This window comes from Microcaecilia unicolor, chromosome 11 (assembly GCF_901765095.1).
Source record: "Microcaecilia unicolor chromosome 11, aMicUni1.1, whole genome shotgun sequence".
Taxonomy (NCBI): domain Eukaryota; kingdom Metazoa; phylum Chordata; class Amphibia; order Gymnophiona; family Siphonopidae; genus Microcaecilia; species Microcaecilia unicolor.
This window is the reverse complement of record NC_044041.1, coordinates 11,518,633-11,545,638: the sequence shown is the minus strand read 5'-3', so window position 1 is coordinate 11,545,638 and position 27,006 is coordinate 11,518,633. Positions and strand designations below refer to the sequence as shown.

At 46.2% G+C, this 27,006-nt stretch overlaps 1 protein-coding gene across 2 annotated transcripts in view; it reads right to left on the bottom strand.

The window, feature by feature from the left end:
• Nucleotides 1-259: 259 nt before the first annotated feature.
• DDX54 (DEAD-box helicase 54) overlaps nucleotides 260-27,006 on the bottom strand; it is a 52,566-nt gene continuing 25,819 nt past the window's right edge. For both annotated transcript variants that reach the window (XM_030219679.1, XM_030219678.1), the window contains exons 15-20: nucleotides 13,545-13,739; nucleotides 12,389-12,528; nucleotides 5,637-5,753; nucleotides 3,017-3,121; nucleotides 2,063-2,160; nucleotides 260-1,829 (exon numbers count right to left, since the gene is read on the bottom strand). In XM_030219679.1, the coding sequence (XP_030075539.1) occupies nucleotides 1,564-1,829; nucleotides 2,063-2,160; nucleotides 3,017-3,121; nucleotides 5,637-5,753; nucleotides 12,389-12,528; nucleotides 13,545-13,739 (921 nt within the window). In that variant the 3' untranslated portion in view covers nucleotides 260-1,563. The remainder of the gene's footprint in view (nucleotides 1,830-2,062; nucleotides 2,161-3,016; nucleotides 3,122-5,636; nucleotides 5,754-12,388; nucleotides 12,529-13,544; nucleotides 13,740-27,006) is intronic.

The window sequence follows — 27,006 nt, the reverse complement described above, 5'->3', positions numbered from 1 at the left end:
CTGCTGGGAGACTGAGAAAATACTGAGGCTAAGGTCACATGACTAGGGCTCTGATTGGCTCGCTAGAGTCAGAGTTTTTTTCTCAGTCTCCACCTGCTGGTAGGCGAGCACAACCCATCAGTCCAATCCTGGGCCGGTCCAGAGGGATGCTAAGGAATGGAGGGTTAAGTGACTTGCCCAGAATCACAAGGAGCTGCCTGTGCGGGAATCGAACTCAGTTCCTCAGTTCCCCAGGACCAAAGTCCACCACCCTAACCACTAGGCCACTCCTCCTGCTTGTGCTTTTCAATAAATATTGTTTTTTTTAGTTACAAGGGATTGACTTCTTTTTGGTCTCCCATTAATTTGTCTCGGGGGACTCTACCTAATATTGATAGAAAAATGAAGGCAAATAAAGACCCTACCGCCTATGTTTCTACATAATAAAGCAGTGCCCACAGCTGCCATGCTTACCTGATTGTGCCAGTCTCAGTCATAGTCTGAAGGGTGCTGGACCTGTAGTACTATGGCAGCTGGAAGCCCAAGCCAGGCCCTAGCTATACCAAAGACGGTAGACCTCCCCGATTGCCAAGAGGCTGTGACTCCAATTGGGTTAGTGTTGTACATACCACAATGGGAACAGACCTTGCTGGTTAAGCCAGAGGATGTGGAATATCTTACTATTTGCATATCCACCGCAGTTTTGCCTTTCTAACCCTGCCCAGCTGTAAAAACTGAGGATATGCGAGTCCAGCACTTCTAATCTCAGATACCATAACTCAGAAGACTGTAACAGAGCCTGGCTCTGCTGGCAAGACCAGGTCCCCGACAGATAAGGGACCTGGAATTTTCTGGCACTTTGTGACATTATAATAAGCAAACTCAAACTAGACCTTAAGAAAAAGAAAACAGAACTGATAAAGGTGAAGGTTGAGGAAGGGACCGTTTACAATGACACTGAGAACCTGTAAAATAACACCCCACCAGTAGCCTCAACTGGGAGCACAAGTCTATTCAAACCATGGCTGACGGCAGAGAAGTGAACGTGTTGGAAAATAAACAAAGGATGGAGCTGGGTCATTCCACCAGTATTGCCCACATCTTCCACTGTGACTCAACTCCATCTGTATAGATCTTTTGATAATGAAACCTCAAAAAAAAAAAAAAAAATTTACAACGAAAGTAGCATTTTAGTATCATCAAAACCCTACAGAAACAATATTCTTTGCAAAAGCAGAGGGATGCTAAGGACATAAGGCCCAGCAGCTCTGTGACCATCTGTGGACGTGGTAGTGGAGCCTGCTTCTGAATGGAGTGGGTGCAGCACAGCTGGAGACAGGAAGCAATTACAACAGCTATGCGTGCCATTGTTTTCTTGGTCAGCACGGGACCCTTATGCTTTTCAGTATGCTCCACGATTTCGCCATACACTGCACCTGGTCTCTTTCGGTTGCTGCATCTGGCAAGCTACCCTTACCAGGCCCGTGCCATACCAGTGCATGTGCTGTGGCAGGGTGGATAACTGCAGGTATGGTCCAGCCAACCAGGGCCAATCCTGGATCCTGCAAACTGAATTGCCATCCCTTACAGTCGCTTTCTCATCTTGCCCTTCTTGCCTGCACCATGGACTTGACCCCGTCCAAAGGCAGTCCTTCGCATCTCCTGCACTCGCTGCCGGTTCTTGGATTTCAGGCGCTTTAGGCTGCCGCTCTGCAGGAAGCGCCGTCTGTCCTGTACCTTCCTCTGCTTTAGGATCTGTTGCTTGTTCTTCAGCTCTGAGCGTGGCTTCTCCCTTGAGCTGGGCATTCCTCTGGCATCTGGTCTCCATGACTGGGCTCTGCTGTTTCCGCCTATGCAAAACACACAAAGATCAGGCAGTCAAAATAACTGGCTCCTGACTGACTGAAGGATTAAACTCAATCTGTCCTTTCTTAGTGAAGCAAGTCCGTGGACCTTTCTGAAGGGACCGTCAGCATCATTTCACGCTCTACCCCACTGCCATCCCTGCCAAACCAGATCCTATTTCCACCCTCCCCCCCCATCAGACCGGTCCTGGCTGCAACTTGGCTTTCATTCCTCTTACCTCTTCCCTTCCTTCGTCTCCCGCTTGCAGGCTCGTTTCCCATCTCTTCCTCCGAGTCCCGGTCATCAATTTTATATTTCTTTTTCCAGTCACTGTAGCTGCAGACAAGAGTTCAGGAAAGACACTGGTAACATACAAAGCCGTGCTTCCTGGTTCCCCCCCCCCCCCCCCATGTAGGGGCACAGCCACAGGTGGGGCCTAAGTGGGCCCCTCCACTCTGGAGTCAGAACCACTAAGGAACAGTGGCATAGGCAGAACAGAGAAAAACTGGAGACAGTGTTAGCCACACGGCTTCCTTTGAACCTCTTCGTTTGCCATAACCTTCTCAAGGTCCAACTGCTCCACTAACATTTTTAAACACATCAGTGGATAGGGTCACAGATACAGAACTGCTCCCCCTCAGCTTCGATCTCCACTGTGACCTATGTCCAGCGGTGGCATTCAGCATCAGAGTCAGTGAATGTTGAAAGGCCCAGCCACCTCCCTCCCATCTGGAAACCCATGCGGAGTACTGGGGTCCGAACGCACACTGACCTCACAGGACCCTGTGCCGACTGCTGCTTTGTGCTTTAAGTGCAGAAAAGAGGAGATGTGTTGTACAAGGGAAAGGGGTGGAGGTTTGCTACTTTGATTTCATCATCAGCTGGGGTTATTCTTAAGCATTAAAACAGGGTCATATTAGATAAAAGTTTGGGGAGCATTTTTTTTTTTTAACCATCCAGTGTCTTACCATGTGTTCCCTGTTACAAAGCCTTCTGAATATTCCCTCCAGCCCCAAGCCGAATGAATACTACCAATTTTGCCCTATTACCTACACCCCTCTTGCCCATGTTGTTAAGGGTAACAAGAGGGTCCCCCCATGTCTCGCTCCCGCAGGGACTCTCAGAGACATGAGCACGCTCTCCCCAGCAGGATTCTCCTGAAGACCCATGCACAACCATTAGAAAAAGATACAGGTTCCTCTTATATGAGCTGCTGATTAATTTGCCGCTCTCCGTCTTTATTTTCTTTTTGCCTTCTTGGCCGGTTCTTCCCACAAATTTCTTTTTCTTCCGGTCCCTGGAAACAAATACAACCTATTAATCCATTTATCAGGGGCATAAATGGAAACAGTTTGTTAAATATACTAGACACGAAACACCTAGCCACTCGCCTGGGGCTAACCCTGCAGCCACTTAAGAGGGTCTATCCCCAAGACAGCTCAGATCTGCCTGTACCTGCGCTCAACACTAGCACCCTCCTCCCACCAACTGGGTCCCAACCGCTCTTAAGTTATCCCCGGTGATTTCTAGATTAGTGGGGCCACACACCCAGTGGACCCACAGTTCCTAGAAAGTACTCACAGACCCAACACACAAACCACCAGGATTCTTAGTCACTCCAGACAAGCAGAGGCAATAAGCTAAAAAAGGTTTAATGTCAAAAATATTGAACAGTGAACCATAAAAACAGATGGAAAATAACAGACAAATAACAGGTAACTGAATAAGGATCAATTATAAAACTATCAAAACATGTTATCACTATCTGGATAGTGCCTGGGAAGTATAAGAAATACAGCTGCTCACAGGTTACTGAATATATCTGCTCACAGGGTCTCAGTAAAGAGGTCTTTCTCTATTTCCAAGCTGAGACTGGAGAAAAAATCCAGTATTTCCAGACTGAATTTGAGCTCCTGGGCCAATCAGAGCCCAGAACAACATTAAAAAAAAGTAGCTGGCAACATCACTGCAGGTTACTTTCTCTGTGTTAAACTAAAGAAGGAACAGTCATTTCTCTGTAACAGCTTTAAACATAAAACATGCACCACCTGCTGACCAAACTAGAGAAATATACTTCAAGAATAGTTAATACAGTTTAAGGGCTTTACAAACCCACTGTTTTGTCACAATACTTACCACTGGCAGCCGGGTTGACAGAGACCTTCTCAGAGTCCTACCCAATCAGAAGAACTTTGGTCCTGGCTGGGCCCTGAGCCACCTCTTAGGCCAGTCTCATAAAAACGCAAAACTCAAACCCTCAGTGCATGGAGAAGCAGGGCAAGACCCAGCAGATCCTTTGACAATATTCCTCCAAGAAAGTGTCACACAGCCAACTTAATTAATATTCCCTCCCTCAATCCCCCTCCTACTTAACTGAAAATGCCACAGAAGCAGCCAACTCCTGAGTCTCCTCCAGTTTTGGAGAACCGGGCGTCCCTAAGCTCAGCTGTCTCCTTAATAATACCACTCCACATGCTGCAGTATGTCTGCTTGAGACACCATGAATGGATAAATGTATGGATCAACCACCGAGGAACACTACAGACGTAGCAAGGTCAAAGGAGTAATGTGAACAAATGACAACATGTAGACTCAACATGGTTCTGCTGTCATTTGGTGCGCCCGCCTCAGGAGTCTGAGTTGAGGTGGAGGACATTGCTTATCTTGTGTTCACACACAGTGTTTTACAATCTACGGTTGTGCTATTCAAAAAGGCAGTCTAAGAGATAAGCATCGCCACACTGGGACAGACCAAAAGTCCATCTAGCCCAGCACTCTGTCTCCGACAGTGGCCAATCCAGGTCACAATCACCCGACAAGCTCCACGGAGCAAACATTTTGTACTGCTTGTCCCAGTAATAGTGGATTTTTCCCTATGTTCCTTTAATAATATTCTATGGCCTTTTCCTTCAGGAAGCCGTCCAAACCTTTCTTAAACTCTGCTAAGCTAACCGCCTTAACCACATTCTCCGGCAACAAATTCCAGAGTCGAATTACGCGCTGAGTAAAGAAAATTTTTCTATTATTTAAACTTACTGCACTCCAGCTTCATCGCACGTCCCGTTGTCCTAGTATTTTTGGAAAGCGTAAACAGACGCTCCATATCTACCTTTTCCACTCCACTCATTATTTTATAGACCTCTATCATATCACCCCTCAGCCACCTTTTCTCCAAGCTGAAGAGCCCCAGCCGCTTTAGCCTTTCCTCATAGGAAAGTCAGTCCCATCCCCTTTAATCATCTTTGTCGCCCTTCTCTGCACCTTTTCTAATTCCACTATATCTTTTTTTGACGTGCGGCGACCAGAATTGAACACAATGCTCTAGGTGCGGTCGCACCATGGACCGATACGGTGGCATTATAATAGCCTCAGTTTTGTTTTCCATCCCTTTCCTAATAATACCTAACATTCTCTGTCAGAGTCAGCTTTTTAAAGTCGCTCAAAAAAGCTGACTCTCTGACAGACCTGCTTTTTTGAATAGCACAGCTGCTGACAATGTTTTGCATCTTCCACCTCAACAACTTAGACTCCTGAGGCAAGCACGACTAGCACCGTGTCGAGTCTACAATTTGTTATTGATGAATAAATTCTTTGTATGACATCTTTGATTCCCTTGTGTCATTTCTTCGCACTACTCGTTTGTTCCGGATAAAAGTATACCATTTCCCAAGATGATAGAAGGTGCTGGGTCCTGCAGAAGGCCCTTGAATCATTTTAGTGACCTCAGCCTTTGGAGGGACTTTAATGAAGGGGGCAAGGGGAGAAGCTGGGGGGGGGGGGGGGGGGGGTGTTCCTGCACTGCAGATACTCACCACTTCAGCAACTGGCTGCTTTTCCTCATGTCCTCATTCTGGTCCCCCAGGATGTCCATCATGGCTCCAGAAGCCTGTTGGTCAAAGCTGCAGCTGCCTTCAACACTGATGCTCAGGCTGCAGAGGGAGTAAAGTGGGGGGGGGGGGGGGGGGAAACAACAGTAAAATTTAGAGCATGGGAGAGAAGAGCATCAAAGGAGAAATTAGATCTTACCTGCTAATTTGCTTTCCTTTAGTCCCTCCGGACCGGACCAGGATTGGACTGTTGGGTTGTGCCCGCCTACCAGCAGGTGGAGACTGAGAAAAAACTCTGACTCTAGAGAGCCAATAGGAGCCCTGGCCATGTGACCTTAGCCTCAGTATTTGAATAACAAAGCAGGAAAGAAAGAAAGAACTTCTGTGCCGTATGGAATCCTAGCAGCCACAAATTCCTCGGCAAAACCGAGTACTAGAGCTCACCAGCAACTCTCACCAGAGAAGTGGTATGGCCCATTCATATTAGAGCTCACCAGCAACTCTCACCAGAGAAGTGGCATGGCCCATTCATATTAGAGCTCACCAGCAACTCTCACCAGAGAAGTGGCATGGCCCATTCATATTAGAGCTCGCCAGCAACTCTCACCAGAGAAGTGGCATGGCCCATTCTTATTAGAGCTCACCAGCAACTCTCACCAGAGAAGTGGTATGACTCACTTAAGGTTTCATATATATTCCATCAACTGAGCTCACCAGCAACTCTCGGCAGAGAAGTGGTATGACTCACTTAAGGTTTCATATATATTCCATCAACTGAGCTCACCAGCAACTCTCGGCAGAGAAGTGGTATGACATATTTAAGGCTTTATATATATTCCAGCAACTGAACTCACCAGCAACTCTCACCAGAGAAGTGGTATGACATATTTAAGGCTTTATATATATTCCAGCAACTGAACTCACCAGCAACTCTCACCAGAGAAGTGGTATGACCCATTAAGGTTTTATATATATTCCAGCAACCGAGCTCACCAGCAACCACCAGAGAAGTGGTATGGACCACGCAAAGTCTTTTTTTTTTTTTTTAAACATTCCACGTGTGGTAAAGGAACGAATACACTTCCAAACTTAATAAAAGAATCTAAAGAGTTGACAGAACATGGGAGGGGCCTGGTCCGGTCCGGAGGGACTAAAGGAAAGCAAATTAGCAGGTAAGATCTAATTTCTCCTTCCTTAGCATCCCTCCGGACCGGACCAGGATTGGACTGTTGGGAAGTACCAAAGCAGTAATCTTACGGGAGGGACAGACATTGAGAATGTGGTAGAGTCCTTGAAGACACACAAACTAGGATGAATACGAAGCCAAAGCTTGACGATCCAAGAACCGCCAATAAACTAAATAGAATGACTACAAAGCAAAAAAGCTGAAGCTGAAAAGTCCAAGCGACGCTGAACATTGTCCCCTACCGCATCAGTGCAGCGCAAAGGACAGAGAGACTCGAGAAAAAACGACTGAAAGAAGGATGACAAAGGTAGAAGCAGAGCCGCCTGGCAACAAAAAACTGCAATGAATCTACCTCAGCTGAGAAAGTGGAAACCGAGATCCTGAAGTACAATACTCCAGATATTGTAGACTATTGCTGACCTAGCAACAGATTGGAAGTATGTAAAGCCTGTCAGTGAGAAAGTACCTGATCACTAGAAGCTAAATAGGTAAAAACAAGAATGCAGTTAAATACTATGCAGAAGAAGAAGGTACCTAAATCCTTGCTGCAAACTAGACTGAAGGTCCAAATAAACTGACAGCCGCTGCAGTTACCCAACATGAAAAAAAAAAACATATCTCAGAGCGCAATTCAACTGAGAGAGAAAGAATCATCTGTAGCTGTTGCCTCTGCAAGCCAATCACCTGAGACTCTTGTCGTAGACCCCAATTAGTGAAAACGGGAATAAATCAACAGTAGACACTTGTTAGTACCTTTCATCTGTTAGATACATATAGAAGTCCATAAAACACTACACAGTTCCAGGAACAACATGTATAGAATGTTTGTACGTTTAGGAATCTAGCCAGGTGCTCATGGTCTGGATTGGCCGTGGACCGAAAGGTGGGCTCGATAGGACCTTTGAGCTTTTCCCAGTGTGGAATTACATATGTACTTATGTAGTAGAACTATAAATATACATATATATTTTCACAGATGCAGCCATCAAAAAACTGGTCACTGTGTATATGCTCCCGGCATACCTGCAGGAAGAATGCTCAATCTCAACCACCAGACCACTAGTGAGAATACAGAGGCCAACTGAGCGGAGGGATTCCATCAGAGATAAATATCTGGATACGAGAGGGCATCGATCTCTGCCGCTGACAAGTCTTTTTAGCAAGAGAGTAAGCGAGGCACATGGAAGGTCAGAGCGAAAAGAAATAGTTGTAGAACTGGGACCTCCCCTTAAGGTACTATCCACTGAGAACTCTTTTTTTTTTTTTTCTTCAATGGTCACGAAATTGACAGAGTGAAAAGCTGCCCAAAAAAGACTACCGAGACTCCAAAGCGAATGAAGAAAAAATTCCTTCTTGGGAGCTAGAAAGTAAAATTTTACTCTGCAAAATAGAGCAAGGTAATGGCCGAAGGCCCAAGAACATCCAGAGAAAACAGAAAGTGGGACGCTTGTAGAGAAGACAAAAACAGTCTGCGCCAACTTGACTAAACAATGAGAGAAAAAATAGAAACATGCTATGAAATCTAATGAGATCACACGAGAGCTCAAAAGAGAGCTCAAATGAGAGACCTGGCTACATGCACCCCATAACCTAGGGTGTGCCCGAAATGCACCACCCGTTGCTTGACCTGACAACTCTGCCAATAAGACTGTCTGTAATGAACCAGACATCTATGGAAAGGATGAAACGACGAGACGTAGTTTCATGAGCGCCGCTGCTACTACGACCATAACTTAAGAAAAAAGTGCGCGGAGCCGACGCAGACCGAAGAGCAGGGCAAGAAAACTGGTAATGAGGACCTTATCATCCTCGTATCACGGACATTACTCCTCCTATACTGAGATGTACTAAGATGTACCGACCCACATCCATAAGAAATGAATGTGGTACTTGCAACCTGGATTGACCACAACTGAGGACAGGATGCTGGGCTTAATGGACTCTTAGACTTTCCCCTGTATGACCATACTCATATACTAATAGCAAAAATGCACAGGAAGTGAAAGAATCCCCTTCCAATTGAAAGGAAGGTCTGGAGTGAGGACGTATAGAATGAAAATGAAAGGATCACCATATGTTGAGCGTGGACTGAGACACACTGGCCTTTAATTTTACCGGATCTCCCCAAACCTCGTATCATGTCATGCCTCCTTCCTCACTGAGATGTACAGAGATGAACAGATGCACACTCACAAGATATGAATGTGGTATTTGCAATCTGGATTGACCCCCATCTGAAAACAGGATGGGGACTCTTGGCCTTTCCCATTATGGCAACACTTATGCCCTTATGGCAAAAAATGCACAGAAAATGAGTGAATCTCCTTCCAAGAGAAAAAAAACTCTGGAGAGAGGAAGAATAAAATGAAAATGAAAAGGAACAGACTTGGAAAATACCTATTACGGAAAAGGTGGTGGGTGAATTTGTGCCACAGGAGACAAGACTGTACCTGACGTCAAGAAAGCTTGAAACAAGACCCTAAAATCTGTAAGGAAGAGAAAGGGATAGCAGATGTTATGGATGGTCATACTGGACAAAACCAGAATGTTTACCATGTGCCCAGGCTGAATAGATAGAGGAAACAAAAATACAAGTAGATGGCATGAGGACCTCCCACTATCCTTAAGTGGGAGAAAATGCAAATTGACCTGATAACTTTACTCCCTAAGTGGACATATATCTTGTAAGTCCTAGAAGAAAACTAAGATAACACATGAGAAACTCCAAGACAGTTGGAAAGTAGAGAAGACATGAATAAAACATGCCTTCTAAAGCAGCTGAGAAAACTGGGTCCTCGGTAGACAGGACTGAGTCTCCTAGAATATGAGAACCATCTGAACCATGTAGCCTATGCAACTGTCATCTGCTATGCCAAAGAGAACGCATAGCCATGAAAGAAAATTGCTGAAAGTAAGACCTTATTCCAGAATTGCAAAGTACGCAACAATTGAGTATCAGACAATGTATTTCATTGCACATGGCATCTGAACCATACAGCCTAGGCTCTAGAGAACGTTTGTTAAGATCTTAAAACACTGTATAAGAACACAGCCACGGAGGAAAATTTCCTGAAAGGAATTAAGATCTTATATCCAGCATTGTAAAGTACCAAACAATGGCACCTGAACCAGATAGCCTATGCCATAGAAAATGTTTGTTAAGTTCTTAAAACACTGTATAACATCATGAAAGGAACTAAGATATTATGGCCAGATTTGTAAAGTACTAATTAATTGACTATTAGACAATGTAGTCCTATTCACCAGGAAATGAGAAAGACACAGAGTGACACACACTGGACCTCCATAAAAACTGCGCTAGACAATAGCAAAGACCTTTCCTCCAAACATCACACACAAGGGAAAGGAATAGGAAATTGGTTATTTTGGAGCCGAGATATAATTTAATTCGCCCCATTGTCTAAAACAGAGAATTCCCGACTGAGCTGCACTTTGAATCGGAGTCTTGCCAAGAACAAAGAAATCGCCAACTGAGCTGCACTTTAATTCACAACATTGCTAGCAACCAAAAAGTCCCCGACGGAGAAAAAACAGAGGGAAAAACAAAATGAGCGCCATTCGCATCGTAACATTTCGTTTTTTTTTTTTTAAATAGCTTGAAAAATACATGTAAAAATTAATTGCGGGGAAAATATACTACCAATCGCTCCAACTACCGGAGAAACAATATCTCCTTTCCATTGCACAAACAGCCAAACACAGTAAAAGCAGAAAAACGCTGCAGCATCAAGGGAAATTGCAGCTGCAGGCAAAACAATGGCGGCCAAGCGCGCCAAAATGAGAAGAATAAAGTTCGGGGGAGAAAACCACTGACCACACCGACGAAGAAGCAGGAAATCCGTGCCGCTGAAAAACAGATAGCCTCCGATGCCGCACAAAACATGGTTTAGCCTCTGGCCCGAACAGGAACCGTCAATACAGCTCCCAAGCTATACAGACCCGTCCAAGAGCGAGCACGCGCTTAACAGTTCGCGCCTCTCTCTCTTTTTTTTTTTTACAACTACCGCCGCTAACAACGCCGGATAGCAGAGGAAAAATAATGAAGATAACAAAAAACCACCGATTAAAGTCACAGACGCTGACTTTATCACTTTTTTTTTTTTTTTTAAATAGCTCCGTCCAGAAAAGAAAATAAAGACACTTCAAACAGAATAAGACAGAAGAGCTACCTGCTCGTTATAAGACTGGGGAAAGCAAAAACTACTTCCTTTAAATTCCTTTCAATTGAATTAATTGTTTTAATTTTCTTTTACTTGATTTAATTCTTTAAAAACAGCTGACTATTAAAAGTGGCTGCCTCTCCCAAAGACGGTACACCTTTCCAGAGAAAGGGACGGCCCTTCCCTGCTAAGCCAGGGAGATGGGGAGGAAGGGGGGTGGACTCGAGACACCCGAGTTTAACACCCCAGAGGCTGTCAAAGAAAGAAAAGAAACCCTGTCAAGCCTCTAATTACGATTCCAGGCACAGAAGTATTATAAATATATCTGTAATATTTTATAGAGAAAAAGAGAGAGAGAGACTAATGGGCTCACTTCCTACCTGCTGAGAGACTGAGAAAATACTGAGGCTAAGGTCACATGGCCAGAGCTCCTATTGGCTCTCTAGAGTCAGAGTTTTTTCTCAGTCTCCACCTGCTGGTAGGTGGGCACAACCCAACAGTCCAATCCTGGTCCGGTCCGGAGGGATGCTAAGGAAGTTATAATTTTACTGCTGAACCCTTCACCTCAGGGGCGTATCTGCGTGGGGCCACAGGGGCCTGGGCCCCCGCAGATTTCGCCCTGGCCCCCCTCCCCACCGTCAACCCTCCCCCGTTGCTTACTTTTGCTGGCGGGGGGCCCCAACCCCCGCCAGCCGAGGTCCGACCCGCAATCTCCATATTTCGTCTTCCTCCGTGGCCATGTGCTTCAAGGAAGTAACGCTGCAGTGCTGATTCGTTGAATCCAGTTCGGCGTCTGATGTCGCAGCACGTCAGACGCCGAACTGGATTCAACGAATCAGCACTGCAGCGTTACTTCCTTGAAGCACATGGCCACGGAGGAAGACGAAATATGGAGATTGCGGGTCGGGACCTCGGCTGGCGGGGGTTGGGGCCCCCCGCCAGCAAAAGTAAGCAACGGGGGAGGGTTGATGGCGGGGAGGGGGTGGAGAGAGAGGCAGCGGCGGGGGCGGGGGGGGGGGGAGGGAGGCAGGCAAAAATGTGCCCCCCCTCTCTGGCTCTGGCCCCCCCTACCGCCGGATTCCAGATACGCCCCTGCTTCACCTCAGCCTGAGAATGAAAACCCGTTGTCAGTATCAGGGCTTGCCTTTTCAGAAACATCTCCTTTTTCATTCAGCAAAGGGACTGATACAGGATTACAGATCACCTTCATTTTATATCTGTCTCAGGTTATTAGTAATCAAAACTTTCCTTGCAGTTCATTAACTCTCCCTTCACAAATCCCAAAGTGGTGTACAATTGACAAAATACATACATATAAAACGGAAGTGAAATAATTAGTATCTCCCACTCCCAGCAACACCCCTGCCTACCCCCTTTCGCTCTCAAAGTCCTTGGGCCGGTATGGGATGTAGTACTCATCACGGGGAGCGTGCGTCTTCCTTCTCTTGGTACTTGGGTCTTGGATCTGCTGCCTCTTCCTTTTGCCACCCACAACAGCAGAAAAAACTTCCTGAGTTAATCAGAATAGACTGCGTTACAAGGAGGCATCATTACCACAAAGCATGCCAAGAGGATGTGTGCATTAACAGGAGGGCAGGCTGACTGGCATTATAGCGATAATCCTAAGACCAACAAGCAGTGTGTTTTTCTAGCAAAAATGGTGCCGGTACTCAAATGCCGGGCTACTCCTCAGGGTTAGGGTGATCACTGAGGGACCCACCCCACAAAAGCCAGGCACCCTGCAACCTGTCACAGAATCTATGACAAGGCTGTATTGGTGTGTAGAGCCTGAGCTCTGTCATTAAAACTTGGTGTCTGTGGGTCAATTTTAGCAGACAATGGAAAAGGTGCCGGTACTCAGTACCCCCAAGTACCCCCTCAAAAAAAAAAAGCCCTGCCAACAAGCATGATGAGGTCGAGTGTTTCAGACTCGAGCACCACCGTTTTTGGCAGCTGTGTGGATGATCAAAGCTTGGTGGTAAGATTTAAGGAGGGGCCTCGGTGTGGGAGGAAGCACAGGGCTTTTAAGAAACAGAGAACGAAGACAGGGCCTGAAGAACCAGCCAGCAAGGTCATAGAATTTAAACACACCTGGAGAGCTACAGAGGGCAGTGATAGAACAGGACCACAGGAAGAGGGAGAAGAAGAGAGGGTTTATGTACTTCTCTACCCACATTAGGAGAAAACCCAGAAAGAAGAATTTTCAAGTGGACACACTGGATAGATCAACCGATCTTTGTCTACTGTTAGCTACCATTTTATTATTAAGGACAATTCTTCATACACAACACCTTAGAGAAGAGAGAGGGGCTTCTCTATCAACAGTGCTACAAGGAAACTCATGTTGCTGGGGTCCCTTCCTGCCGACAGTGCCATGATGGAGCTGCCCCTGCCAGCAGTACTGGGTAACTGCAGTAGTTACAGGTAGGATCTGTGGACCCACCTTTCGGGCTATGTGCAGCTCAGAAGCGATACTACATTAACCTCCTAGAGACCGATCTGCACACGTGCACTAATGTTTTATACCTTGACGCTCTCTGGTTCCGTCTCCCGTTCAGGCACCTCGGTAGACCTCTGCCTCTCAGTGTGCAAGAGAACAGCTGTCTTCTTTTCTTCCTGGGCCTGTTGGAATCTGTCGATCACCCGTCCATCCCTGCTACGCTTGGCTCGCATCACATCGCTGGCGGGAGTCTTGCTAGTGGCATTGATTTCAAAAATAGTCTTAAAAAGAAAAGAAAAAAAAAAAACAAGAACAGCAAAAAGGATCAGCATAAGCAGATTTTGATGAGGGTAGGAGTCTTGCTAGATTACAATTTTGGATGCATAGGACCATTAAGTGGTCCCCGGAGTTTTTCATTTTTACCAAGAAGCCTCCGGGTCTCACTAAATCGCAGGCACTGTTGGGTTAGGCAGGATATGCTGGCTGCACGTGTGGCGATTGCAGCCTCTTGGAAGTCTGCAGATATCTCCTCTTTGATGAGTTGGTTAAATGAGTTATGGTATATTTGCGAAATGGAGAGACTCCAGGGCGGTTCTTGCCCGCTCGCTGTCTAAGTGGGAGGTGATATGGCGCCCTTCTTGAAAAACTGCTCCTGTTAGTAGGTTTTGGAAGGGGGGGGGGGAGGGGGTAGAATTAGATAGTGGATGGTAGGGGGGGGTTGGGTGGGGGGAAGGTTTTCATATAAAACTTAAAAAGTTGTCGTCGAGCTGTATGCAGTCTTGAGCATTACAAATTAATGTGTTACAGGGAAAAGTTCCTGATATATTTGTTTGATTAAATGTTCAATAAAGACCATTTAAATTAAAAAAAAAAAAAAAAAAAAGACAGATTTTGATGAGATACTGCTCCCCAGTATCTCCCCACACTCGTCCTTCCCTACACTCCTTCCCGTGCACTCCGCTCCATGGATAAATCCTTATCTGTTCCCTTCTCCATTACTGCCAACTGCAGACTTCGCGCCTTCTGTCTCGCTGCACCCTACGCCTGGAATAAACTTCCTGAGCCCCTACGTCTTGCCCCATCCTTGGCCACCTTTAAATCTAGACTGAAAGCCCACCTCTTTAACATTGCTTTTGACTCGTAACCACTCGCCTCTACCTACCCTCCTCTCTTCCTTCCCGTTCACATTAATTGATTTGATTACTTTATTTTTATTTTTTGTCTATTAGATTGTAAGCTCTTTGAGCAGGGACTGTCTTTCTTCTATGTTTGTGCAGCGCTGCGTATGCCTTGTAGCGCTATAGAAATGCTAAATAGTAGTAGTAGTAGTATTGTAAAGCACCACAACACATTGCAGCCTATCACACTGCTGCATTACTGTTATAAAAAGAGCAACCAAATCAGAACCAGCTTTGCACACCCTAGTCCAAATTCCTGCTTCTGAATGGACAGTAAGGTTCACAACCCATTCTTCGATAAACCGGCAAGGATACATTATGTAATCAAACCAAGATGTTAAGCCTCTCAGGCCGTAATTTGGGACTGTACTGACAGCCGATGCCTTTTGCCTCATGTCTCCTTAAGGTACAACAATACATTTTGACTAGCTTCAACAGTTGAGTTCCTGTTGTCTTGTCAGGCTGGCAAACACAAGCAAAGCACTGCAAATCTACTCTCTAACATACATGTAGCTGAACGTTGAAGAGTATCAGTGGGTTTTATTCCGCTGCCTGTATGGAGATGTAGCCCTGCTCTTTTCAGTGGGGAATTCAGAACTACACCTCCATGCGTGCAATGGGGGAAAAAGCAGGATTGATTCAGCAAATCGTGTAAACAGTGTTTCTTACTTGTAATGGGAATCCTCTGTGGACAGATGGATCTTTCAGCCACACCAATGGCTAACCTGGTATTCGTGCCTACCGTATACATCGCATCTTGTCAGTTCATCAAAAACCTCGCTTCAACTGCGGATTGGGCGGGAGGGTTGGTGTGGCTGAAAGATCCATCCGTCCAAGGAGAACTCCTGTTAAATGCAATCTGGCACAGTGAATCCGTCACAGATGACGTCACTACAAGTGTGCCCGTATCGTCCCTGCAGAGAACTCCTTCTAGCTGAGTAGACAGCAACCGGAAAAATTCTGCCTGATAGTCAAAATGATTTAGACAACTGCTGTCCAGTTAAATTGCTCGGTTGGGGCAGTGGCAATTAACCGGCTAAGGTCCACTGAATATCATGGTTAGCACCGAACACAAAGCTGACCATCTTGGGGGTGTTCTGGGGGGGGGGGGGGGGGGGGTGGAGTTAGCATATAAATGGGACCCTGCATAAATGCCTGTCCTATCTTTATGCGGTAATCCATGGGTGCTTAAGCGATGAATATTGACTTAAGCGGCTACGTTTTAGCGGGCTTAAAAATAACCATATATTCAAAGCCAAAGCTCGTACAGGTCCCAGCTTTGAACATCTGTAAATAATGCTATTGGCAGTGAGCAAAACACTCGCCTCTGATGGCTGACTATTGACTCCCATTGTTTTCAACGTTGACATCCTTCAAGTGAGGCTCAAATGGTGCTAGACACTGAAGGGTATACAGACTATCCTATATAATAAAACTCACCCTCAACGTTCTGAAGACACTGACGTCAGTGAAGCCAAGCCACTGACGGTCACTTCCTTCAACACAGGTTCGAAGGGTTCATGGTGGTGAAGCCACCGAAATCGCCAAGTCACTGGGCCCCGCCCTCGTGTCAAACGTGATGACGTCGAGGGCGGAGCAATGGCGTATGGTGCGTGGAGCAATGGCGTCTGAACGACCAAGGGGTCCGTAGGTACGCAGGGAGGGAAGGAGAAGGGGGGGGGTGTTGGGGAGGAAAACCTTGCTAGCGCCCGTTTCATTTGGTCCAGAAACGGGCCTCTTTTACTAGTGCAAACAGATTTTATAACGTAAATGCTATCTTAAGACATCCTTGTTTGTTAAAGAATTTATGCAATTTCAGCCATACGAGATAAGTTGTAACTCGAGTGCAATAGCAGATTATACTATTTGCAGGGTTTTAATTCTTTTAATTTTGTATGATTTAAAAAAATATTTTGTTTATAGTTGTGTTGTGTAAACCACTTAGGTATAAGCGGTATAAAAAGTTTCAAAATAAACAAAAGTTTCACTCCTCTTGGAAAAATACATATCTGGATTTTGTTCCACTAATGATTGTTATTTATTTATTTTGCTGCATTTATATCCCACCTATTTGCAGGCTCAACGTGGCTTACATTATATTACAATGGCATCACCATTAACGGAGTAAGAGGTTCAGCATATTGTTACAATTAATGTACAAGAATAACAGGTAGGTAGGGTAAATGAAATGATAATACATAATATACAAGTGAGAGTAGGAAAAAATGTAATGTTCAATAATGATAATATGATAAAATAATCAAATCAGAAGGGATCAATTTTGGTTGGTTCTGGTACAGATTAGGAAACAAGTCATTAAGGAGGATTCTTGTTCATGTATCAAGCCCCTATAGCATGTTATGGCTGCTAACCGAACTCTCAAAGAGGCAAAGCACAAGCCCAAACCATCTTGCAAAAACAATCCAAACTCCTTTGGTTTACCCCTCCCCTACCTGCTATCTTATTGATATAGTAGTTCCACCCCTACTAGCCTTCTCTACTCAAGTTATGTCTTCACGACACTTACAATCTAAACACAGAGAGGTTTATAAGCTGCTCTGAAGGTTTCCCGTAGGATGGGACAGTAAATTCAAATAAACTTGGATAGATGACCACAAAGGCACCACCACACCTCAAAAATTCACCATATCGGGGCTATACAAATTAGATCAAGTCTGGCAAGATGGAGAGATAAAATCCTTCGAAATACTTCAGGAGGAATATGAACTAGCCAATAGGGATATGGTCTATTACAACTGCCTGCGGAACTACATTGCTCGCAGGGCAAAAGATGAGTTAGAACTCGCAGAAACAAAACTTGAAAGGGCATTGAGGGGAGGTGGTAATAAAGGAAGTATCACTAGGATCTATAAAGCATTGCAACTCCTCACAACTCCACAGGACCATTACACAGAGAAATGGGAAGCCGCCCTGCAGAAGAATTTCTCTTCGGAATGGTGGCAGAGTAGGTATAGACAGCTGTTGAAGCCCTCCATCGCCCAGGCCACAATAGAAAATGGCTATAAAATATTATACTGGTGGTACTATACGCCAGAGAAACTGCATAAAATATATCCCCGAGTATCAGCAAACTGCTGGAGGGAGTGTGGTGGACGGGGCACATTTATGCATATCTGGTGGGATTGCCCAAAAGCCCAAAAATATTGGTCACAAATTATAGAAATATTGAAAAAAGCTATACTAATAGAATACCCACAGCAAGCAGAAATTTGTTTATTACACTCTAGGCCCCCGGGTAGCAAAACATTTACGCACAAACTGGCGATCCAGATGCTAGTGGCTGCAAAAATGGCAATTGCAAAAGCCTGGAAAAGGGTGACAATGCCCTCTACCAAAGAAGTATTGGCTAGAATGGATTACTTACATGTGATGTCTAGGCTAACGGCGATGAGAAAAGGTCAGATGCATATATTTCATAAAATCTGGCAACCGTATGAGAAGGCTAGACAAACTCTTCTTTAACTCTAATGTCAAGGGGGGGGGGAGGGTGCAAGGGGTTTTGTTATAAGGGGAGATTTATATAAGTGTTGATTAGCAAATTTAGCGGTTAGATTTGGAGTTTCAGATCTATTGTAGTACATGTCAATGTCTAAGCTTCTGTTGTGTTGTTTATATGGAAAGATGGAAAAACTGAAAAATCTCAATAAAAAACATTTAAAAAAAAAAAAATAATTCACCATATCCAAATATAAGCCAAGGAAGTTGAATATTCTTGGAACACAAGAGAGTAGCTATGGAATAACTTCTCTTTTGGAAACTCACCCTCTCGGGTGAAAACAGAATAAACACGAGTCCTGTATATATATATTTTTTTTATTACATTTGTACCCCGCGCTTTCCCACTCATGGCAGGCTCAATGCAGCAGGCAAGGTGAAATTAGATCTTACCTGCTAATTTTCTTTCCTCTAGACCCTCCAGACCGGTCAAGACGCGTGGGTTATGTCCTCCTACCAGCAGAGGGAGACTGAGAAAACACTAAGCTTTTGAAGCCTGTATATATAACCTGTGCAGAACCTCCACTAGCCAGTATAACCCTGACAAAGCAGAGAAACAAAAAACACTAACAACAACTAGCAACCCTGTACGTGGTCACAGTAAACTGCAAAAACAAGAAACATCTTCCGCTTGCTCTTACGGAAACATGTTCCTTTGCCTTTGATAAAACAGTTGGGCTTCTACAGGTGGACTATCAAAGAAGAGCCTCACCTGTCCCAGACTCCTATCACAAAACAGAAATAAACAGAGTCTGCAATTAGAGAAACAACAATCTACAGCAGCCAAGAATTATCCAACAAACACACCTCCTGGCCTCCAATACAGACAGGGCGGGCTCTTGACCGGTCTGGAGGGTCTAGAGGAAAGAAAATTAGCAGGTAAGATCTAATTTCACCTTCCTCAGCGACCCTCCAGACCGGTCAAGACGCGTGGGACGTACCAGAGCAGTAACTAACTTACGGGAGGGACCTACTAAGGCCAGAGGTCAAAACTGCTGCCCCAAAGCGCACCTCGTCCTTCGCATGCACAGGAATCCTATAATGCTTCACAAAGGAATGCAACGAAAACCAAACCGCAGCCCGACAAATATCTAATGGAGAAATCATACTATTCTCCGCCCACGAGGCTGCCATTCCCCTAGTGGAATGAGCAGACCAGCACTAGGCACCACAGGACCCTTCACCAAGTAAGCAGATGCAACCGCCTCCTTCAACCACCGTGCTATGGTCACCTTAGGAGCCGCTGCACCCTTCTTTGGGCCACCATGAAGAACGAACAAACGGTCAGAGGCTCTGAAGTCCTGAGTTCCAGAGAGATAACAACTCAAAACTCTCCTGACATCCAGCTTGGCAATACCACGTTGCTCCGAATCTCCAGCCATATCACTGAACACTGGCAGAGAGATGACCTGATTAACATGGAACTCGGAAACCACCTTGGGCAAAAAAGGAAAGCACCGTCCGCAACGAAACCTTCCCTCAGAAAGGACAAAAATGGTTCCCTACAAGACAAAGCCTGAAGCTCTGAAACCCTCCGTGCTGAAGTAATCGCCACCAACAAGACCATCTTTAAAGATAAATCCTTACAAGATGCCGATACCAGAGGCCCAAACGGAGGCCTGATCAAAGCATTCAAAACTAGCTTCAAATCCCACGGAGGCACCATCCGTCACTGAGGCGGACGCAGCAACTTAACACCCTTCAAAAAACGCACTACCTGAGGCACAGAAGCGAAGGACTTTCACTGAAGCTTCCCACGAAAACATGACAAAGCTGCCACCTGAACCTTCAGTGTAGACAAGGCCAGACCCCTATCAACACCATCATGCAAAAATTCCAAAACTTCCACCACCGAAGAGCGAAACGGCCGAACTCGATGGTCTTCACACAAGTGCTCAAAGATTCTCCAAACCCGGACCTACGCCAAGGAAGTGGATCGTCTACGGCAACTCAACATCGTAGCAAAGCCACTGGACGAAAGCCCCTTCTTCTTCAACTTGTGCCGCTCAAGAGCCAAGCCGTAAGCGAAAACCGAGCCGGATCCGGCTTGATTATCGGGCCTTGACACAGAACTGATCCCAACAAAGGCAGGGCCGCCGCCCCTGCCAACCGCACCAGGTCTCCGTACCATGGTCGACGCTGCCAATCCGGAGCCACCAGAATCACCCGACCGGAGTGATGTTCGATGCGCTATATTACTTGACCGACTAACAGCCACGGAGGAAACACATACAGCCACTCCCGAGGCCAAGGCAACAGAAGAGCGTCGATTCCCTCCGCTCGAGGGTCTCTTCAGCGACTGAAAAAAAAAAAATCTCTGAACTTGCGCATAGCGAGCCGTTGCCCTAAGATCTATCACCGAAAGTCCCCAGACCGACACAACTCGCTGGAACACTGACCGAAGAAAAGACCACTCTCTGGGATCTAGAGTGTGCCTGCTGAGATAATCTGCATCTATGTGACCTACCCCGGCCACATGCGCTGCCAAGAGAGCCTGAGGATGAGTTCAACTGCGCCGCCAAGGCTCTTCGTCCCCCCTTGACGGTTGACATACGCTACTGCCATGGCGTTGTCGCAGAGCACTCGGACTGCCTTGTGGCGAACCACCGACGGCAAGGCCTGGAGCGCCACCCGAATGGCCCGAGTTCCAGCCGGTTTGATGGACCACTCTGCTTCTGCCCGAGACCACCGGCCTTGAGCTACCTGACTGAGACAATGTGGCCCCCCAACCTTGCAGACTGGCATCCGTGACCATTACCAGCCCCTGTGGGGACTCCCAAATTGCGCGGGTTGAGCCACCATCGGAGACTGAGACGAGGGGCCACCGACAGCGGACAACACCTCTCCAAGTCCTGCGACAGAGGGGACCAACGACTGAGCCGAGCTGACTGTACCTGACGCATGTGCGCCCTGGCCCAAGGAACTACCTCTATGGTCGCCGCCATCAGGCCCAGGACCTGACGATAAGTATGGGCCGTCGGCGCCTTCTCTGCAAGGAACCGACGAATCGGACCCTGTAACTTGGAACCAAAAGGCCGCACGAAGGAAAGTGAAGATAAGCTTCCGTCAAATCCAGGGAAGTGAGAAACTCTCCTTTCCAGACCGCACCAGTGACCGACCGCAACGTCTCCATTCGGAAAGAGGGCACCTTGAGTGCCGCATTGACCCTTTTGAGATCTAAAATGGGACGAAAAGTGTCCTCTTTCTTGTGGGCCACAAAATAGATCAAATAGCACCCTGAGCGGTGCTGATCTGAAGGAACAGGAACCACGGCTCCCAACGCGAGCAGCCACCGCAGAGTGTCCCTCACTGCTGCCCTCTTGCTCCAAGACCGACAGAGGGATTCCAGAAACACTTCGGGAGAACAGCTTTCGAATTACAGCGCATATCCGCCTCGAAACACCTTGAGAACGCACTGATCTGACCTGATTTGGGCCCAGCTCTGGTAAAACAGACTCAGCCGAGCCCCAACATGCAACAGAGCCTAAGCCGCCACACCTTCATTGGGAATTGCGGCCTGAATACTAACCTCCCGCGGAAAAGCCACGCCCTCCGCGACGACTCTCACGAAAGAACTGTGTGCGCTGGAAAAACCGACCCCTAGAGGTCCTACTACTACTACTATTAAACATTTCTATAGCGCTACTAGACTTACGCAGCGCTGTACAAATTAACATGAAAAGACAGTCCCTGCTCAACAGAGCTTACAATCTAAATTGGACAGACGAACAGACAGCTAGGGGTAGGTCCCACTCGATCTGCCCGGCCTATACCGCTGAGCCTCCCTAAACCGTCCCCGAGAGGAACTAGTTCTGGCCCCTGCCTTGAACCGAAAATCTGGAAGCCATAGAACCTTGGTATCACTAAGACCTCACACTAACTTGTCCAAATCTTCTCCAAAGAGCATAGCTCCCTTAAGTGGCAGAGACCCACAACCATAGCCATATTTTTTGTCTGAAGTACGCAACAAATCATAAAAGCCTCAGACAAAAAGGATGAAGCAACATCTACCGAATCATCCAGGAGCTTCTCGGCCCAACGAAAACATGCCCGAGCTACCAGACCCCCACAAACCAAGGCCTGCAGGGCTAGAGCCGACAAAACAAAACTACGCTTGAGAAAAGATCCCAACCTTCTATCCTGAGGATCACGGAGGGCCGTTCCTCCATCAACCAGGATAACCGTAGCTATAATTACTGCCGTCACTACTGCATCTACCATGGGAGCCTTAAAGGAATCCCTATCGTCCTGAGGGAGGGGATAAAGCCTCACCATTGCCTTTGCCACCTTACACGGCAAATCCCATTCCTGACAAATCATCTCCCGGAGATCCTTGTTCATAGGGAAGGATCACGCCTGACGCTGAATGCCCTTCACCAACGGATCCTGGACAGTTTCCCCCAAAGCCTCCTCAGGACCAAACTGAAGGGTGGACGACACCTGATCTATGAGTTCTGACAGCTCATCTTTATGGAAAATCCGCACTACTGAAGGATCCTCTCCAGGAATCCAACAATCCTGCTCCTGAGAGCCGTCAATTCCATCTGACTCCCCCAGATCACTAAGCGCAGCTTCTGCAGCTACAGGAGAAAAACATTGCCTGTCCTCTGACCACTCTAACCGTGGTCTCTCAGCCAAGCAGAAAACAGCCCCCTCTTCCAATTGGGGGGGGGGGAGGGGGTCCCGATCTCCAGGCCTGATACCGCGTCCAGACAAAATCTGGAGGAAAGCCCACCATTCCTGGACCGTCATTAGGCCCTTTTGTGCCAAAAACGGAGGCCGCAGGCCCAAAAACAGCTGGCTCCACGGGCCGTGTCGGACTCAAGATGGCGGCTGTTCCCGCCGAAACTGTTCCCGCTGACAGCGGCCCTGCCTACGCTCTCGCTGACCCGGAGACTCCCGACACCATCGATCCCTCCGCGGTCAAGTCGGGGGGAGCCACAGCCACTTTTATAGGTGCACCGCAAAGCTACACTGAGCGCCCGGTGCCTCTACCCCTCGCCACAAGCACGCGCGACATCGGAGGAGCTGGGCCGCCATAAACCATGAGGGACGGGAAAAGCTGTTCAGCAAACGCGCCAAACCAAAATCTCACTCACACTGCAAAAGCACTGAAGAAAGCGCTGCTCCCTCGTTCCAGCAAGGAATCTAAACCCCGCTGAAAATAAAGAAATAAATGCCCTTAAAGGCACAGTACTCCAACTCTGGCAGCTGGAAATTGTAAGGCACTCAAGGCTACAATACTGAGAAAGCAGCCGAGGCACAAAGCTGCCAAGCAAAACGAAATAGAATAACTGACCTTAAAGGCACAGTACTCTAATTCTGGCATCTGGAAATTGTAAGGCACTCAAGGCTACAATACTGAGAAAGCAGCCGAGGCACAAAGCTGCCACGCAAAACGAAATAGAATAACTGACCTTAAAGGCACAGTACTCTAATTCTGGCATCTGGAAATTGTAAGGCACTCAAGGCTACAATACTGAGAAAGCAGCCGAGGCACAAAGCTGCCAAGCAAAACGAAATAGAATAACTGACCTTAAAGGCACAGTACTCTAATTCTGGCATCTGGAAATTGTAAGGCACTCAAGGCTACAATACTGAGAAAGCAGCCGAGGCACAAAGCTGGCAAGCAAAATGAAATACAATAACTGACCTTAAAGGCACAGTACTCTAACTCTGGCATCTGGAAATTGTAAGGCACTCAAGGCTACAATACTGAGAAAGCAGCCGAGGCACAAAGCTGCCAAGCAAACAGAAATAGAGAGCAGCACAGGGGGAGGGACCCAAACATAGGTGTAACACCCCAGGGGGAAAAAACTGGGCCCCACCAGACCCAGGGCCCCAAAGCACTTTTTTTATTTTTTTTTTTACACACACGTACAGGGTACTGCAACAGAATAAAGTTTGGAAGGAAAAAATCCTACGACCCAATGACAAACTACCTCACCAGATTATTGGAGACTGCACAGGCTGTCAACTGCTACCTCTGCTGAGACTGAGAAAATACTGGCTAGTGGAGGTTCTGCACAGGTTATATATACAGGCTTCAAAAGCTTAGTGTTTTCTCAGTCTCCCTCTGCTGGTAGGAGGACATAACCCACGCGTCTTGACCGGTCTGGAGGGTCGCTGAGGAATGGAGGGTTAAGTGACTTGCCCAGAGTCACAAGGAGCTGCCTGTGCTGGGAATCGAACTCAGTTCCTCAGTTCCCCAGGACCAAAGTCCACCACCCTAACCACTAGGCCACTCCTCCACTATCCAGACTGGACCTTGAACCAGAAAGCCCTTCGTTCTCAGCAGCATGAAGGGATCTCCTACTTTCATTTTCATGAGATCCTCAGACCATTGAGACTCACCAGTATGACATATCCCCAATGACTAAGCAGAAACACATAGTACCATAACCCAAGCTCACAGCCACTATTGTATTAACCCATCTATTCCTGTTGACCGATGCTCCTTTTTGCGATTGAAGAACCTTGGAACCTTCACATTCCTTGCTGTCACCATGAAGTCCATTACTGGCCTTCCCCACTGATGAATGAATGCAAGCGAAGGCCTCCTCCACCAGACTCCACGCTCCTGGATTCAGAATGTTCCTGCTCAAAAAAAACTCTGCTTGGACATTCTCTACTTTGGCCATATGCGCTACTGTCAGATCTGTCTACGTAAAGATGTAATATTGTATTTTTTGCCATTGACTGTGTAAACCGCCTAGGACCATTTGGATTAAGCGGTATATAAACCGAAGATCTGCCCAGCAAGTATCTTCACTTCTTCTAAACACCTGCTGGCTCTTGGTCCTTCCTTAATGACTGACACAGGTCATTGCTGTTGTATTGCTCAAGAACATCCACACTGTTTTGCTGTGAGGGCAGCCTGCAGAGTCCTCACCTCCAAGCAACTGATTGACACTAGATCCTTCCTTCACCAATGACTTTCAGGATCCTTACCATAAAATCACTGGTACAGTGTTCTGGTTTTGTAAAGTTCTGTCCCACAGGCCTGACATCTTTGTTGGCATTTTTCATATGATGTCTATGTACATTAAATCTCTTCTTTAGCATCTGACTTGTTTCTCCAATGTAGCAGCCTTCGTTGCATTTTTTACACTGAATGATATATACCACATTGGAAGGTGAGCACGTGAAAGATTCCTTAATGTTGAATATTTTTCCTTTGTGAATGACCGTGGGGTCCTGTGAAATGTTTTGTCATAATTTGCAGCTGGATATATTGCAAGGATGTGTGCCATTCTCTTCATTTTGAGTCTGTGTTGGGAGCTTACTTCTAAATTAGCTTGTGTTTTAAGTTGGGTGGCTGTCGGAAGGCCAGCACTGGTGGGGATGGGAATATCTCTTTCAGTAATTCATCCTCCTGGAGTAGAGGCTGCAGATCTTTTATGATTTTTCTGAATTTTTCTAGCTCATAAGGGGGATTCTGTCTGTTGCTTTTTTATATACTGTCATCTACCAACATTTGCTTATTTCCGATCTGACGAAGAAGAGCAACCTTTGAAAGGTAATCAAGAAATGTATCGTTATGTCCAATAAAAAAAAGGTATCATCTTTTTTTCTTTTCCATGTTTTTTTTTGTTTTATTTCTATTGATTACCTTTAAAAGTGGACTAACACATCTACCACACCTCTCTACCCAGCAATTCTGGGAGAATTTGCTAGAGGAAGACACCACAGTCTTTTTATTGAATTACACTCCTTGATCACACAGGTACTGTTGATTCTGAATATCTCAAAAGATTGACCACCAGAGACTGCCAAGTCACAATACTTGCTTTTGGAAGGAGTTGATTAACCACCTGGGGCATTCCCAAAGCACAGGGTGCTGAAAGCAATGATAGCAGTGTGGCATACCCGGGATGCGGGGCACCAGGTAGAAGATTCTATGATCAGATTATATCCAATTCCTGTGGTAGAGGAGGAGGATTTATACCTTCTGAAGGTGGGCACACTGTTGTCGGTGGTGATTTAATAAGATGACTAATCCGGTGGATTAGGGTCCTGGCCCTGAAGTATGCACAAGGCCACTGAATAAAAGTGCTGTTGAAGCAGGCCTTTGACAATCTGTAGGAGATGTTGCTTGGATGGAAAAACTGGTCAAAAGATTAAAACAAAAAAACAGAGTAGGGCTAAATGGTCAGTATACCCAGTAGATAGTGGGGTCCCGCAGAGGTCTTTATAAATGATCTAGATATAGGAATAACTAGTGAGGTAATTAAATTTGCTAACTACACAAAGTTATTCAAAGTTGTTAAATCGCAAGAGGATTGTGAAAAATTGCAGGAGGAGACTGGGAGATCTGGGCGTCTAAATGACAGATGACATTTTAATATGAGCAAGTGCAAAGTGATGCATGTGGGAAAGAGGAACCCGAACTACAGCTACGTGATGCAAGGTCCCACATTAGGAGTTACTGACCAGGAAAGGGATCTAGGTGTCATCGTTGATGATACGTTGAAACCCTGTTCTCAGTGTGTGGCGGTGGCTAAGAAGAATGCAAATAGAATGTTAGGTATTATTAGGAAAGGAGTGGAAAACAAAAATGAGGACGTTATAATGCCTTTGCATCGATCCATGGTGCGACCGCACCTCGAATACTGTGTGCAATTCTGGTCACCACATCTCAAAAAGGATAAAGTGGAATTAGAAAAGGTACCGAGAAGTGTGATGAAAATGATAACGGGAATGGGACGATTTCCCTATGAGGAAAGGCTGAAGTGGCTAGGGCTGCAGCTTGGAGAAAAGACAGCTGAGAGGAGATATGATAAAAGTATACAAAATGAGTGGAATGGGTACACATGTATCACTTGTTTACTCTTTCCAGTTGGTAGCTTTTGTT